This window comes from Euprymna scolopes, chromosome 26 (genome assembly GCF_053919585.1).
Source record: "Euprymna scolopes isolate OS-2025 chromosome 26, ASM5391958v1, whole genome shotgun sequence".
NCBI classification, from domain to species: domain Eukaryota; kingdom Metazoa; phylum Mollusca; class Cephalopoda; order Sepiida; family Sepiolidae; genus Euprymna; species Euprymna scolopes.
Genome location: NC_136507.1, coordinates 75,881,120 through 75,894,918, shown reverse-complemented (window position 1 = coordinate 75,894,918; position 13,799 = coordinate 75,881,120). Strand labels below are relative to the sequence as shown.

At 33.6% G+C, this 13,799-nt stretch overlaps 1 protein-coding gene across 2 annotated transcripts in view; it reads left to right on the top strand.

Moving 5' to 3' along the window:
* Positions 1-13,590, top strand: part of LOC145248199 (uncharacterized) — an 85,449-nt gene extending 71,859 nt beyond the window's left edge. For both annotated transcript variants that reach the window (XM_080110062.1, XM_080110063.1), the window contains exons 3-4: positions 5,193-6,160; positions 12,732-13,590. In XM_080110062.1, the coding sequence (XP_079966188.1) occupies positions 5,193-6,160; positions 12,732-13,031 (1,268 nt within the window). In that variant the 3' untranslated portion in view covers positions 13,032-13,590. The remainder of the gene's footprint in view (positions 1-5,192; positions 6,161-12,731) is intronic.
* Positions 13,591-13,799: the final 209 nt, after the last annotated feature.

Below are 13,799 nucleotides of genomic sequence, written 5' to 3'. Positions count from 1 at the left end.
TTAAAGATTTTCCTAAATCTTAATACCCCTTATGCCAAATCTTCAGTCTGTAGATTGAAAATTGAAAGATTTATTTGGTAGGGAAATGTACCCACACACACACACACACACACACACACACACACACACATTTTCACTTTTATAAATATATAGATTTAAACAAATAGTTTTACAGGATATTTTTCCAGTTTGTTTTCTTAATCTTCTCTAATATAAATCTTACCTGTCTATTTAAATGTATGTATGTATATTTGTATATCTGCCTAAAACTTTCGACAGAGGCGACGGATTTTAATGAGATCTTTATCGTCTTGAAGCACGGCCCTTCGGACAACAAATATCGAAACATTGGCTAAAAACATTAATTCCTTCACTCTCAACTGGGTACTTTTCTACAGGGAGGGGGTCGCTTTTTTTGCCGGTATTTTCGAAAGTCATCCCCTCTTTTCAATTGACTAGCCTTCGCCACTTCCGGTTTGGCAATGGACGCAACAGCAAAGACATCATGTTTTTTTTTTGGGGGGGGGGTCACATTCTTTTCCTCCTTCGCAGTATGGGTTTGAGCCTGCCTGCCTCTTTTTTCTTTTTGCTCAACACACATCTCTAAACATCCGGGCCACGCCGGGCACCCAGGCTAGTAATAAATAAATAAATAAAACTTCTCACAGTATTATTCATAAATTTTGGAGAGATCTTTAGTTTTCAATATCGGGAGCCAAACAGTTAGTTTAGACCTTGTTCCTTTCTTTCTTTTAAATTTATTTAATTTCTTTAAAACTCTTTTTTTGTATAAAAAAAGAATGTTTCAGGTTTATTATTTTTGTGAGGAAATTAATATTTTTATTTTATGTATAATATTTTTTAAAAGTAATATTCAAAAGTATATTTCCATGAGACCAACGTGTAAACCAAAACTGTTTATATATTTATTCCCAAATAGTTTTTGAATTTTTTGCATCAACAAGTTTTATAACACTTACAAAATTCGGTTCGTATTTAGAATTCGACTTAATTAAAAAAAAATTTTTAAATACAGAAAAATGATGCATGTACTCGTCACGGAACGAAGATGTCATATTCCAAAAGTCACTAAATTAAGTAGTATATTGTTAACTAAGAAAATAAGAATTTACAACTTTTAGCGAAACAAAAAGTTTTTATTATTTTAAATACAAACAAAATTTCAGTAACTGAGTTTAGTATGCTCAAGTTTATTATTTCTGTCAGGAAGTTTTGTTTTATAATAACATTTTTAAAAAGTAATGTTTATCTTCATTCAAAAGTTAAAGTTATGAAATACAAACGTATTTTCATTAAAAAAAAAAATGTAAATTAAAACTGTATATCTATTCTTACTATTTCTATTATTACTGTATTTTTTTTTCCAAAAGATAAAAAATTTATTTTACATTTGGGCACATGCAATTATAATAGAGTATTTTTTTGTTGGGAAAAATACTTTGATGTTTTATAGTTGTGAAGTGTATTTAATTATTAATCCACACATGACTTTAATTTTAAGTTAAAAATGCACCTATTTTCAAATAATTTTTAAATGAGATTTTTTTTCTACGATCCTTTTTCTTTATGATAAGATAAACAATGTTGAATAATGTATATTTTCTCATAAGGAGTTAAAGAAAAATGAGATTTTATTCTACGATTTTCTTTATGATACGATTAACAATGTTGAATATATTTTCTCATAAGGATTTAAAGAAAAAGTGAATTGTTCGTCTGGAAGCAAATGTTTAGTATCGACCATAAATTGTGCATTTTTTTCTTTTAAATTTATTAAATTTCATTAAAACTTTTTTTATATCTATGAAGAATGTGTCAAGTTTATTATTTCTGTGAAGAAGTTTTTCTTATGTTTATCTTCGTCCAAATGTATAAATCAAGCAAACATATTTCTATTAAAAAAAAAACGTGTAAACTAAAACTGTTTATGTATTTATTCCTAAATAAGTTTTGCATTTTTTGCATCAACAAGTTTTATAACACTTACAGAATTTGGTTCATATTTAGAATTCGACTTGATTAAAAAATAAAAAAAAAATACAGGAAAATCTTCATGGTGCATGTACTCGTCACGAAACTAAGATGTCATATTCCAAAAGTCACTAAATTGATTAAGTAGTATGTTGTTAACTAAGAAAATAAGAATTTACAACTTTTAGCAAAACAAAAAGTTTTTATTATTTTAAATACAAACAAAATTCCAGTAACTGAGTTTAGTATGCTCAAGTTTATTATTTCTGTCAGGAAGTTTTGTTTTATAATAACATTTTTAAAAAGTAATGTTTATCTTCATTCAAAAATTAAAGTTAAGAAACGCAAACATATTTTCATTACTAAAAACAAAAACTGTAAACTAAAACTGTTTGTATATTTATTCCCATATAGTTTTGAATTTTTGGCATCAACAAGTTTTATAGCACTAACAAATTTTGGGTTCTTATTTAGAATTCAACTTAATTAAAAAAAAAATACAGAAAAATCTTTATGATGTATGTACTCATCACGGAAAGAGAATGTCATATTCCAAAAATCACTTAAATTGATCAAGTACTTTTTTTTTTAACTAAGCAATCAAAATTTACGATTTTTAACGAAAGAAAAAGTTTTAACTATTTTGAATACAAACAAAATCTCGATAGTCGAATTGAGTTGTCCTGTAACCTTCATAATAGCCATATGTACGAAATTCATAGTTATCTGCCCTTGAATTTTAACATATTCTAAAAATACATGGCGGCTTTTGGTTCCCCCCACCTCGCTCGTCATAAAATATGATTTTCTTAAAAAAAAAGAAAAACTTGATGATTTTTGGGATATTACATCTTCGATCTGTGACCGGTACATACATCATAAAGATTTGTCTATATTTTTTTTATTATTAATAATTCGAATTCTAAATAAGAACCCAAAATTCGTTAATTAATCAGTTTTTGGTATTTACTCAGAATATGGGGCATGCTGAAATAATAACGTTATTATTTAGACTCATTTTTAACTAAATTATCCAACAGATGTTTACATGAGTTCGATTTTTAAAAAATATATTTCTGTACTAGTAACTTCATATTTAAATTATTTCTTTGAATTTAAATTTTTTTCATTTTTAAAATTATTTATCATTCGATTTTAATTTGTTTGTTTAATTATTTTTTATTTATTTTCATAATTCAGTTTTTGCACTATTTGATTGTTTGAGTGTATCTTGCTTCAAACATGCATAATTTTAAATACATAATTGTTTTTGCTTTTTAATTTATTTTGAATAACGTTTCAAATCAAATCGTGTTCCTTTATTTTCTTTTCTTTTTTTTTTTTTTTTAATGCATTTTTTGAAGTAAAGAATAAACGAATTTTAGTCTTTTAAATCCATGAAACAACATAATGTTTCTCTACAGAATTTTGTACTAATTCTCATTTTTCGTTGTTCTTTTTTTAATTAATACTAGCATTTCAGCCTGGCGTTGCCCGGGTGTTTGGAGGTGTATGTTGAGCAAAACAAAAAAAAAAAAGTCAATTTTTTTAACTTTGACCCCTGTTATGACCCCTTAACATTTATTGTTTTGGGCTCAAAGCAAGTTATTAAGTTAGATCCACGCCCAAGGAACCTATATCTAAAATTTCAAGTGTTTAGACACAAAATTGGCAGAGGAGTTTGGTATTCTCAAAGGTCAAATCGTTGAACTTTGACGCATTAACAGCCAAATTTCTGGCGGAAAACCGATTACAAAGATTTTTCCAAATCTCAGTACCCTGTATATCAAATTTCGAGTCTGTAGACTGAAAATTGACAGTTATTGCGTTGGAAAATGTACACAGACACACACACACAGACACGTTCACTTATATATATATATATATATATATATATATATATATATATATATATATATATATATATATATAATAGATAATATAATATAATATAAATTAGTTCAGTTTTAGTAGAAATTGGTTTTCTTATTTTTCTCTTTTTCAATGCAAGTTTTTAAATTTTCTAATGCTTTTGTAAAAGTTCTTGTTCATAATTGACAGTCTAACTGTTTAACAGATCTTGCTTGCTAGGACCTCAGGTATGACGTCATTTTTCAGTGACACAGCCTACTATTATGAAGGTCATGGTTAGACACAAGGTCATGTGTGGGTTTCATGAAAGTGTTTCTGAAGAACAACTGGATTCGAACTTGGCACAGCCAGGCTTACCGTTTGTGTCATTAACAACTTAATTTTTTCTTGGTAGATCCTCACCTTATGATGTGGAGTATTTAGCAAGGGATATCAAGTATGCTTTAAGTCTTTTATGTGACTCGACCAAGTATTGAAACCTGTGTATTGATTATGTGCAGTGAACATCAGTATAATATTATATATAATAGATGTGTGCCCCAAACTATTTGTATACAAATAAAGGTATGCATATGTATTAGTGATGAGACAATTTCAATATTTTTCCCGATTCCAATACAATTGCTGATTCTGTTCTGAATTCCAATTCCAATACAATTACCAATTCCGATTCTTTGAAAATCTCTAAATATTTATTTATAGTTTTGTTTGATTGTTTTCTTATTTTCACATTACCGTAAACAAAAACTCATCTAATAGATGTAGGGTTTTCAATACTTATGCAGCATAAGGACTGTGCTATTGTCAGAATCGTCCAGGCTGTTTATGGAAAATACCGGAAAGTGCCCAAATGCTTTACGTGAAAAATAAATTATGAAACTTATGTTCAGCACCTTCTGGTGCTTTCTGTAAACTGACCAGGCAATTCCGACAATAGCGCGATCCTTATAATGCATAACGTATAAAAGACCATGGACTATATGCAAATATCGAGCAGGTGCAAAATGACATCACAGTAAGGAATGAGAAAGACGATAAAAAGAAGAGAGATCATGTTAGTGAAGTGGGTGACGTCACAGCCATAACAAGAAGTCACACATGGTGGGAGAATGAGGAAGTAAGTGTCATTGTTACACGAAAAAGTGAGTCGAGTTATTACTTGTCCTATGTTCCTTGTGACATAGATTGCATAAAATGTGTGGGTCCCGTGTGTAAACGTGTGTACTATGTTACATAGGTACTAGATTTTCAAACATGTTTGTGGCTCCCATCTAGGAATCACTTCTGTAAAATTTCTTGTGTTTATTCCTTGTTTTTTTTTCTTTCAGACCTTGATTGGGAAGATCTTGTTTACGCCATCAAAGAATGCCTCACGTTAGTCCATTCGACCACTGAAGATGAAGTCATCGAAAATATTAAAAAGATCTGGATTACGCACCAAAACCCCAATCCTGTCTTAACTTGCTTGTCCGTGAGAACTGGACTCGACCTGTACCTTCAAGCAAAGAATTTCCCGCACGGCTCCGAAATCATCATCTCTGCTGTTACCATTCCTGACATACCACGCATTCTCCATCATCATGGTCTTCAAATCATCTCGCTTGATATCGACATCGAAACGACAGCGCCAAAAATTGAAATACTGGAGGAACTGATCACCGAACGAACTGTCGCTATTCTTCTTGCTCATATTTATGGGAAAGTCTTTGACCTTTCACCTTTTGTGAACGTGGCAAAAAAATATAATATCGCCATCATTGAAGATGCAGCTGAGGGCTTTTGTGGCTTCGACTATCTCGGCCACCCTGCTGTCGATGTCTCTCTCTTCAGTTTCGGTACTATCAAGTATTGCTCGAGTCTGGGTGGCGCGATCGCAAAAATCCGGGACTTAGCTGATTACGAAAAAATGAAACAACTTCAAGAAACGTACCCGTCCCAGACATTGAATGAGTACCTGCAGAAGGTCCTCAAATGCTGTATACTTTTTCTCATCTTAGATTGTCCGACGGTAGTCAAACCAGCCATGTTCATCTTGCAGCAATTAAGCTATGATTACAAACGGAACGTTACAAAATTGGTCCGTAGTTTTCCGAATAATCTTATTGAAAGGATCCGATTCCAGCCGTCTATGGCGCTGCTTCTTGTTATGCTCCGCCGATTCCAATCTTTCCGTCCAAGTCAGATCACTATCTGTCGTCTCAAAGGAGAATATATTAGTTCTCGACTACCAAATACAGTCACAGTTGTTGGTCAGAAGGCGCCCCTAAACTGTTACTGGCTCTTTCCAATTATTGTGGCAAGTACATATTGGCATTTAACTATTTTATTTTTTCGTATGATTTCGATTCATCGAACTACTGTTCTCATCTTGATTGTCATTTTCACAACGTTTCCAGCGATGTAACCTCCGACCTTCTTCAGGTGTATCTTGTTGAACTTGGGAATGTTTCTGTCGAACTTGGAAATTTGGACGGAATTTCGAGTGGAACCCTTTATTTACTTCACAGGGGTAGTATACTCTTGTTCCTTCAGCCATGACTGAATAGAAGTCCTAAATAATTTGCAATTGTATTTTTTGGTCGCCCATACTGAGGATTGAACCTTCAGCCTTCAGGAGAATACTTTTTACTATTGATTCTTCCAAGTACTGTAACCATTGCACAGTCAATCCTCAGTGTGGGCGACCAAAAAATACAATTGCGAATTACGTAGGACCTCTATCCAGTCATGGCTGATGGAACAAGCGCATGCTACCCCCATGAAGTAAATAAAGGGTTCCGCTCGAAATTCTGTCCAAATTCCCGAGTTTGACAGAAACATTCCCAAGTTCGACAAGATACACCTGAAGAAGGTCGGCGGTTACATCGACCGAAACGTTGTGAAAATCACAATCAAGATGAGAACAGTAATCCGATGAATCCAAATAATACGAATAACTAATCCTCATCTCAAAAATTCAGAAACTTTATTTTATTTTTTGTCTTTATGCCTATTGTTCTTATTTAAACATATCACCATTTAAAACTTTTTTCTATCATATTATTAAAGCATCATTCATATTTTTTGCTGCAATATTATCAACCATGTTGACCTGAAAACTACTTAGTCAACAGAAAGGAAGTCATCTTCCATCATGATAATGCTTGTCCTCACACAACATTACTTAACAAAGATCTCTTAGGAGAATTTGGTTGGGAAATCTTGCTTCATTCTACATATTCTTCCCTCAGACTACTATATTATTTATTACGTATTATTTGGATTCATCAGACTACTCCTCTCATCTTGACTGTGATTTTCACAACGTTTCAGTTGATGTAACCTCTGACCTTCTTCAGGTGTATCTTGTCAAACTTGGGAATGTTTCTGTCAAACTCTGTCCAACTCAGGAATTTGGACAGAATTTCGAGCGGAACCCTTTATTTACTTCGATCGCACACACTAAGGATTGACTGTGCAGTGGTTAGAATACTAGACTTTGGAATTCCCTCCCAGTTTCTTGGTTCCCTGATTGTACTAATATATAGAAGTTTAAATATAATGCGAACAGACATCTTGCTCATCTCTTCACATAGTCCCCAGTAGACATGGTCCCAAATAGTAGATCCTTATATCTATGTGGCAAAAAAAAAAGAAAAATTAATGCAGCATCTAGAAAGTGGTAAATTATTTGTTTTCAAAAAAACATTTAAAAGTAAAAGGAAGGGATTAAATGTCTTCAAACAAGACACTATATCTAACAAACCTTCTGTCTACCAGCAAGTAAGTTTTATTAGATCTCTATTTCTGGAGAGGTTGTTACCATTTTCTTCATAACAAACACGGCCAGTAAAAGGGAGAAACAGACCAAATATCAAGGTCGGATGTATGATATGAAAAGAAACTGGAATCTTAGGGAGATATCAATCATACCAGTTATTATAGGTGCCACAGGGCTTATGAAGAAGAACCTGAAGTCCTACGTAACGAATATTCCTGGTGAACCATGTGCAAAATAGATCCAAACAATTGCACTTAAGGGAACAACGAGGATACTAAAAAGAGCTCTCGGTTGGTTTCAATAAAAAGCAGGGCAATGTTGGCAGCTGGTTTGGCTGCCCCATACCCAGCGTTACAATTTTCAAAGAAAGAAAAAAAAATTTTTTAAAGTGGATAGCAACACAAGAACCCCACTAAATAAAAAAACAAAAAAAAAACAACTCCATTAATTGTTGAGGTGCCTAGATACCAGAAAGCCTTCTACTCTAATAGCTTCAACATTTTGTCCCATCAGCACAATGTTGTATCCCTGTGCCTGCTTTATATGTACTTTAATGAAGTGTGTTCTGATGAACTCATAGCACTTGTGCTCCCTCAATATACATAATCTATAATCTTAACCAATCTGACCAACCTGACAAGCAGTAAAATCCACCCTTTCATTGTTGAGGTTCCTAGATGCCAGAAAACCTTCTACTCTAATAGCTTCTGTGATGGGCATGCATGGAAGCACCTGAAAACAGTATGTGCTTACTCTAACCAGACACCCCTTGAGGTACAAGAATGTATTCATCCAGAAGTGATACAAGGATGGCTCAAGTCATTCGTCAGTGGCTTAGTGCTGCATAGGGGACATTCATATTGATGAGGGGAAGATACATTTATGTAGTTCTGGAGTATTTCTTCTTAACACATATATTAGTGAGGAGAGAGGGTGATCAGTTCTTTTAACACAGGAGGGGACAGTCATTATTTATGATGGAGCGAGACATTACTAAGGATGGGGGTTATACAAAGTTCATATAAGATGATTACACATTACCTTTTTGGGTTGAATGACGACATGACACAGTTTTACAAAAACATGATGATGACTTTTTTGTTATCAGATCGAACGGTCGAATGATGATGACGTCAAGGAATTCAAAGTCATACTACATGATTAAATGTTCTCCCTTCACTTCTAAAGGGACCCTCCTCTGATCATGTCAGCTCTGTCCGACAGACTCTGCTGGTTGTTCAATCCAGACTCAACTGCCTCCGATTTTCAACTCCCTGACTCGAGGTCCTGGATATGACCTAAAACTATATCCGATGGTGAGGCCCCACCTTGCAGGCCTTGGGGAGTCTGGAGCCACCCTTTAATTACCATTGCTCCCAGGTCCACTCTGATCTGGAGTGGTAGTACCTGCTAGGGTCCCAACTATGGGTTAAATATAATCTGACTTTAAAAAAAAATATACTCCATTAAAAATCGTTCCTCAAAATAACTAGATTCGGCATTAAATAACCTGAAAAAGGTTGATATGCCGTAAAACAAAAACAACCAACCAACCAACCCTGACTCGACTGAAACTAGCTCCTATATTGAGAATTCATTTTTGCTATGACGTCAGATGTGTGGTCTCAAAACGTGATCGACTCACATGGCTTAAACATACATTTCCAAAACACACTTCTGCAACAAAGAATTCTCACTAACCTATTTTCCAACCTAACTTATTTTTCAATATGTTTTAAAATTGCATTGTTCATCATTTTTTTAACTGACCTTTTTTAATTCACTTTCCATTAAAGAATGCACAATTAAATTCTTTTTACAATACAAACATATCTAAACTATTTTATATGAAATTTAACAATGCGAAATTCTAACATTCCGTTTTCTGAATCTATTTTTGAACCTTGCTTACAAAGTTCGAATCTCGGTCTATCCTAATCTCATTTTCCACTTATCTAAAGTTCTTACTTACAGGAAAAGGGGACAGCCCTTTTTCCTGTAACATTAGTAGGTTGCTCACAGTCAGTCTTCCTCCAACTCTAACATTTCCTTCTACCAACAGAAAAGGTTCACTAAATCTCTCACCTTTGTTTAGAAACATTTAATTTTGTTTGTTACCCTCCCCCATTTTACTTTTAAACATTTTTAAGTGAATAATTTACTCCTTTCTTCAAATTGTTTTTAATACTCTATATCTGTGCCTAAATCAAAACGCGGATTCCATGAACAAAGCTTCTTTCTTAGAACTGCACGCCTGTGGAACTCTGTTCCATCTGCCTGCTTCCCACCGGACTACAACTTGGATGTCTTCAAATCCAATGTTAACAAATTCCTAATGAACCGCTCCACACTAACGTAATGTACTTGCAATAACCCTTATCCCTGAGTGGCTTCCGGGCCTTGATAAGTGGTGATCACTGTGTAAAAAAAAAAAAAAAAAAAAAAAAAAACTTTTTTAAACTCCATTGATTACTCCTTCATTGTTGAAAAGTGCTTAGGGATCCCTCTTCCTAATTTAAAATGGTTATTGTCCAGCATTCCCCCTTTATTAAAAAAACAAAAATAACGAAAAATCTGTATAATGTACATATCCATGGTAAAATGAAAATATCACATTCCAAAAATCATATAAATGTCTTATTTTGAAATAAGAAAATAAAATTTTATAAGTAACCGAGGAAATACTATCTTGCCCGCCATTTTGAAAACAAACTCAAGAAAAAAAAGGGAGATAACTCGGCTATAATTCAAACATTTAAGATTTATGTTGTAATGCCTACAAAATCCCACTAATTGCTTAAAAATCATTTTCTTTATAAAAATAAAACTACATGATCAAATTACATGATTTTTGGGGGGATATGATATTTTCGTTCCGTCACTTGTATGTACATGATACAGATTTTTCTTTGTTTTTTTTTTTTTAATATAACAGAAATTCTGTGCAAAAATCTTCAAAATATATAAACATATGCAAATACTATATAAATAGAGATAAGAATTTCCCAAAGGCTTACAAGGAAAAAGTAGATTCCCAAATAATTTGTTTTAGACCAAGGGAGATAACTCCATTTAATTCAAATCAAATCGATATATTTGATTTTTTTTCAAGTCTTTGCCTGTTTATGGATGTCCAATTTAAAAACACAAACTCGACATCATTATTATAAAACTCTCCCATACAAGATTTATAGTACCACTAGCGGAGGTACCCGGCGTTGCTCGGGTGTGTGGAGGTGTATTAAGGGGAGAGGGTGAAGAGAGGTGTTAAACAAAGTGGTAGTGTTGTAGGGTTCCCCAGCCGAGATGGGGGGGAAGGGGGTAAAAAATAAATTGGTAGTGGGGGGGGGGTAAAACAACAGTAGGCAGTTTGGGTGGAGAGAAAAAAAAAATGTGGTAGGAACCCGTAACGCAAAGGAGGAAAAGAAAAAAAGAAACTGACGCCTTTGCCGATGTCTCCACAGTCTGACCAGAAGTTCGGAACGTTGAAATTAAGTGAAGTCAATCCAACCGATACGATGACTTGCAAAAATGGCATTGCCAGTTTTCGATATTTGTTGTCCGAAGGGTCAAGCTTTAAAATGATACTGATCCTGTTAGGATCCGTCGCCTCTATCGAAAGTTTTTGCAAGACATACAAACATACACAAACACATTCTGCCTTTTCTAGATTAGGTTGAATTCCTCATAAAATTTTACTTGCAAAAAGAGTGTTTCATCATGGTATAGGGCTTTGTTTTCAAAACTTGCTCTAAAATAAACATGAAAGGAAAAAAGAATGTACACATATCCAAGGCAATAGCAGAAATCCTAGAAAACGATCTTCCGTTAATAGTGGAAGGAGGGGAGGTAAATGAATGGTAACATTTAATGCTACTAAGACTAAACTTCTTTCCTTTAACAATTACAAAAAAAACCCTTCTCAACCACCAATTACCATGACAAATAACACATTACCTGAAAAGCCTATCCATCTTCAATTGAACATTCACAGGCAACATGAATTGGAACAAATAAATTAAGGACATTGCCAAGGCTGCTGCAAAGAAAGTCGACTCCCTTTACTGTGCTAGAAAATTACTCATATTAGAGAGTATCCTATATCTCTACAAAGCCACCATTCGCCTATGCATGGAGTATTGTTGCCACATCTGGGCTGCTGCATCTACCACTAGTCTCTCACACTTAGACAGGGTCCAAAGAAAAAGTCTCAAATCTAATAGGTCCCTCACTATTGGCCAAGCTTCAACTTTTTTGTCCCATCAGCACAATGTTGTATCCCTGTGCCTGCATTATATGTACTTTAATGAAGTGTGTTCTGATGAACTCATAGCACTTTTGCTCCCTCAATATACATAATCTATAATCTTAACCAATCTGACCAACCTGACAAGCAGTAAAATCCACCCTTTCATTGTTGAGGTTCCTAGATGCCAGAAAACCTTCTACTCTAATAGCTTCTGTGATGGGCATGTATGGAAGCACCTGAGAACAGTATGTGCTTACTCTAACCAGACACCCCTTGAGGTACAAGAATGTATTCATCCAGGAGTGATACAAGGATGACTCAAGTCATTTGTTAGTGGTTTAGTAGGTTGCTCATAGTCCATGTCAACTTTATCAATCAGGTTCATATTGACATTACTGATCGAGTTTGTGTCGGCACTATTGCTTGATTCCATATCAGCATTGCTGCTGGATGCATGTCGGTGATCATTCCAAGTTAAGAGTTCACCTGTACTTTCTTATTTTTATTTTATTTTTATTTTTTTTTTGATGCAGCTTCTTCGCTCGGACTGCTAGACTCTTATGTTCCCTCCCTGTTTCCTTTTTTCCTGACTGTACTAACCTGCAAAAGTTTAAATGTAATGTGAACAGGCATTTCGCTGCTCAACTCCCCATAGTTACCTGTTAGACATAGCCCTTATGTTCCAAGTGGCAATATGCTGTTTTTGGAGTGAAAAGGAATAAATAAAAAAAATAAAAAAAATTGCATCCCTGGAGAGAGAGAGAGAGACATACAAAGTGAGAAATCACACTTATATTGTACCTATTTTACATATTTATATCTTTTTTTTTTTTTTCTTTTTTTTTTGCTTTTATTTAGGAAAATCCAGATGTGGTGATGCACCGTCTCAACACACTCGGCATTGAGGCACACCGTACCTCCACCCAACTAACATTCATCGATTCTGACAAGCCACCCGAGCGCACCACAACTGGAGCTATGCCTTATTACCCACACGAAGCCAACTACATGATGAACCACACAGTCTACCTACCCGTCAATAAACAAGTCCCTTTCCACGTCCTGGACAAAATCTGTGATGCCGTCAAGTATGTTACTAAAAAGGAAAACAAAAATAGTTTGCCTTCAATACAGCCAAAAATTGTATCAAAACTTTGATGTTGTCTTCTGTTCAGACATTTTTTTTTTACCATATCGTGTCTTTAATTGTTTTTTTTTAAATCTATGCATTTTTTGTGCAAGTATAGAATTCAACTTTATTAAAAAACAAAAATGCAAAAAAATCTTTATGATGTCCATAAATGGAATGAAAATATCATAGTCCAAAAATCACACAAATTGACCAAGTAGTTTTATTTTTAACTAGGAAAATCAAATTTTATAAGCTAGCAAAAAGGGACTGTTTTGCATCACCATCTTGAACAAACAAGGGTACATGAGTTCACATTAATTCAAACTTGCGAGATCAGCCTTGTAATGTTGACGATTTCACATTATTTGCTTAAAAATAATTTTCTTTATAAGAAAACATAAAAAAATCTTGATGTGATTTTTGGAATATGATATTTTTATTCTGTGGCAGGTATGTACATCATAAAGATTTTTGTTTGTTTGTTTTTTTATTTAGGTTGAATTCTGAACAAGCACCATATTTTTTAATGTCCCTATACAACTAAAAGTCCATAAAAAGTTTACATGTGCACAAGGAAAAAGAAAAGTTGCAATTGTTCTAAATTATGACAAAGATGTTTCTTAAGTATTTTTATTATTAACTTATAAAACAAAAGTCATAATAAAAAATATTCAGGACTTTATTTAAATTATGAAAGGATTTGCAGTATAACAGACGGACAGATTTTTTTTTTATATAAAAATACATACACGCTTCCTGTGATTTTTTATTTTTTTTATTTTTTATGTTCTGAG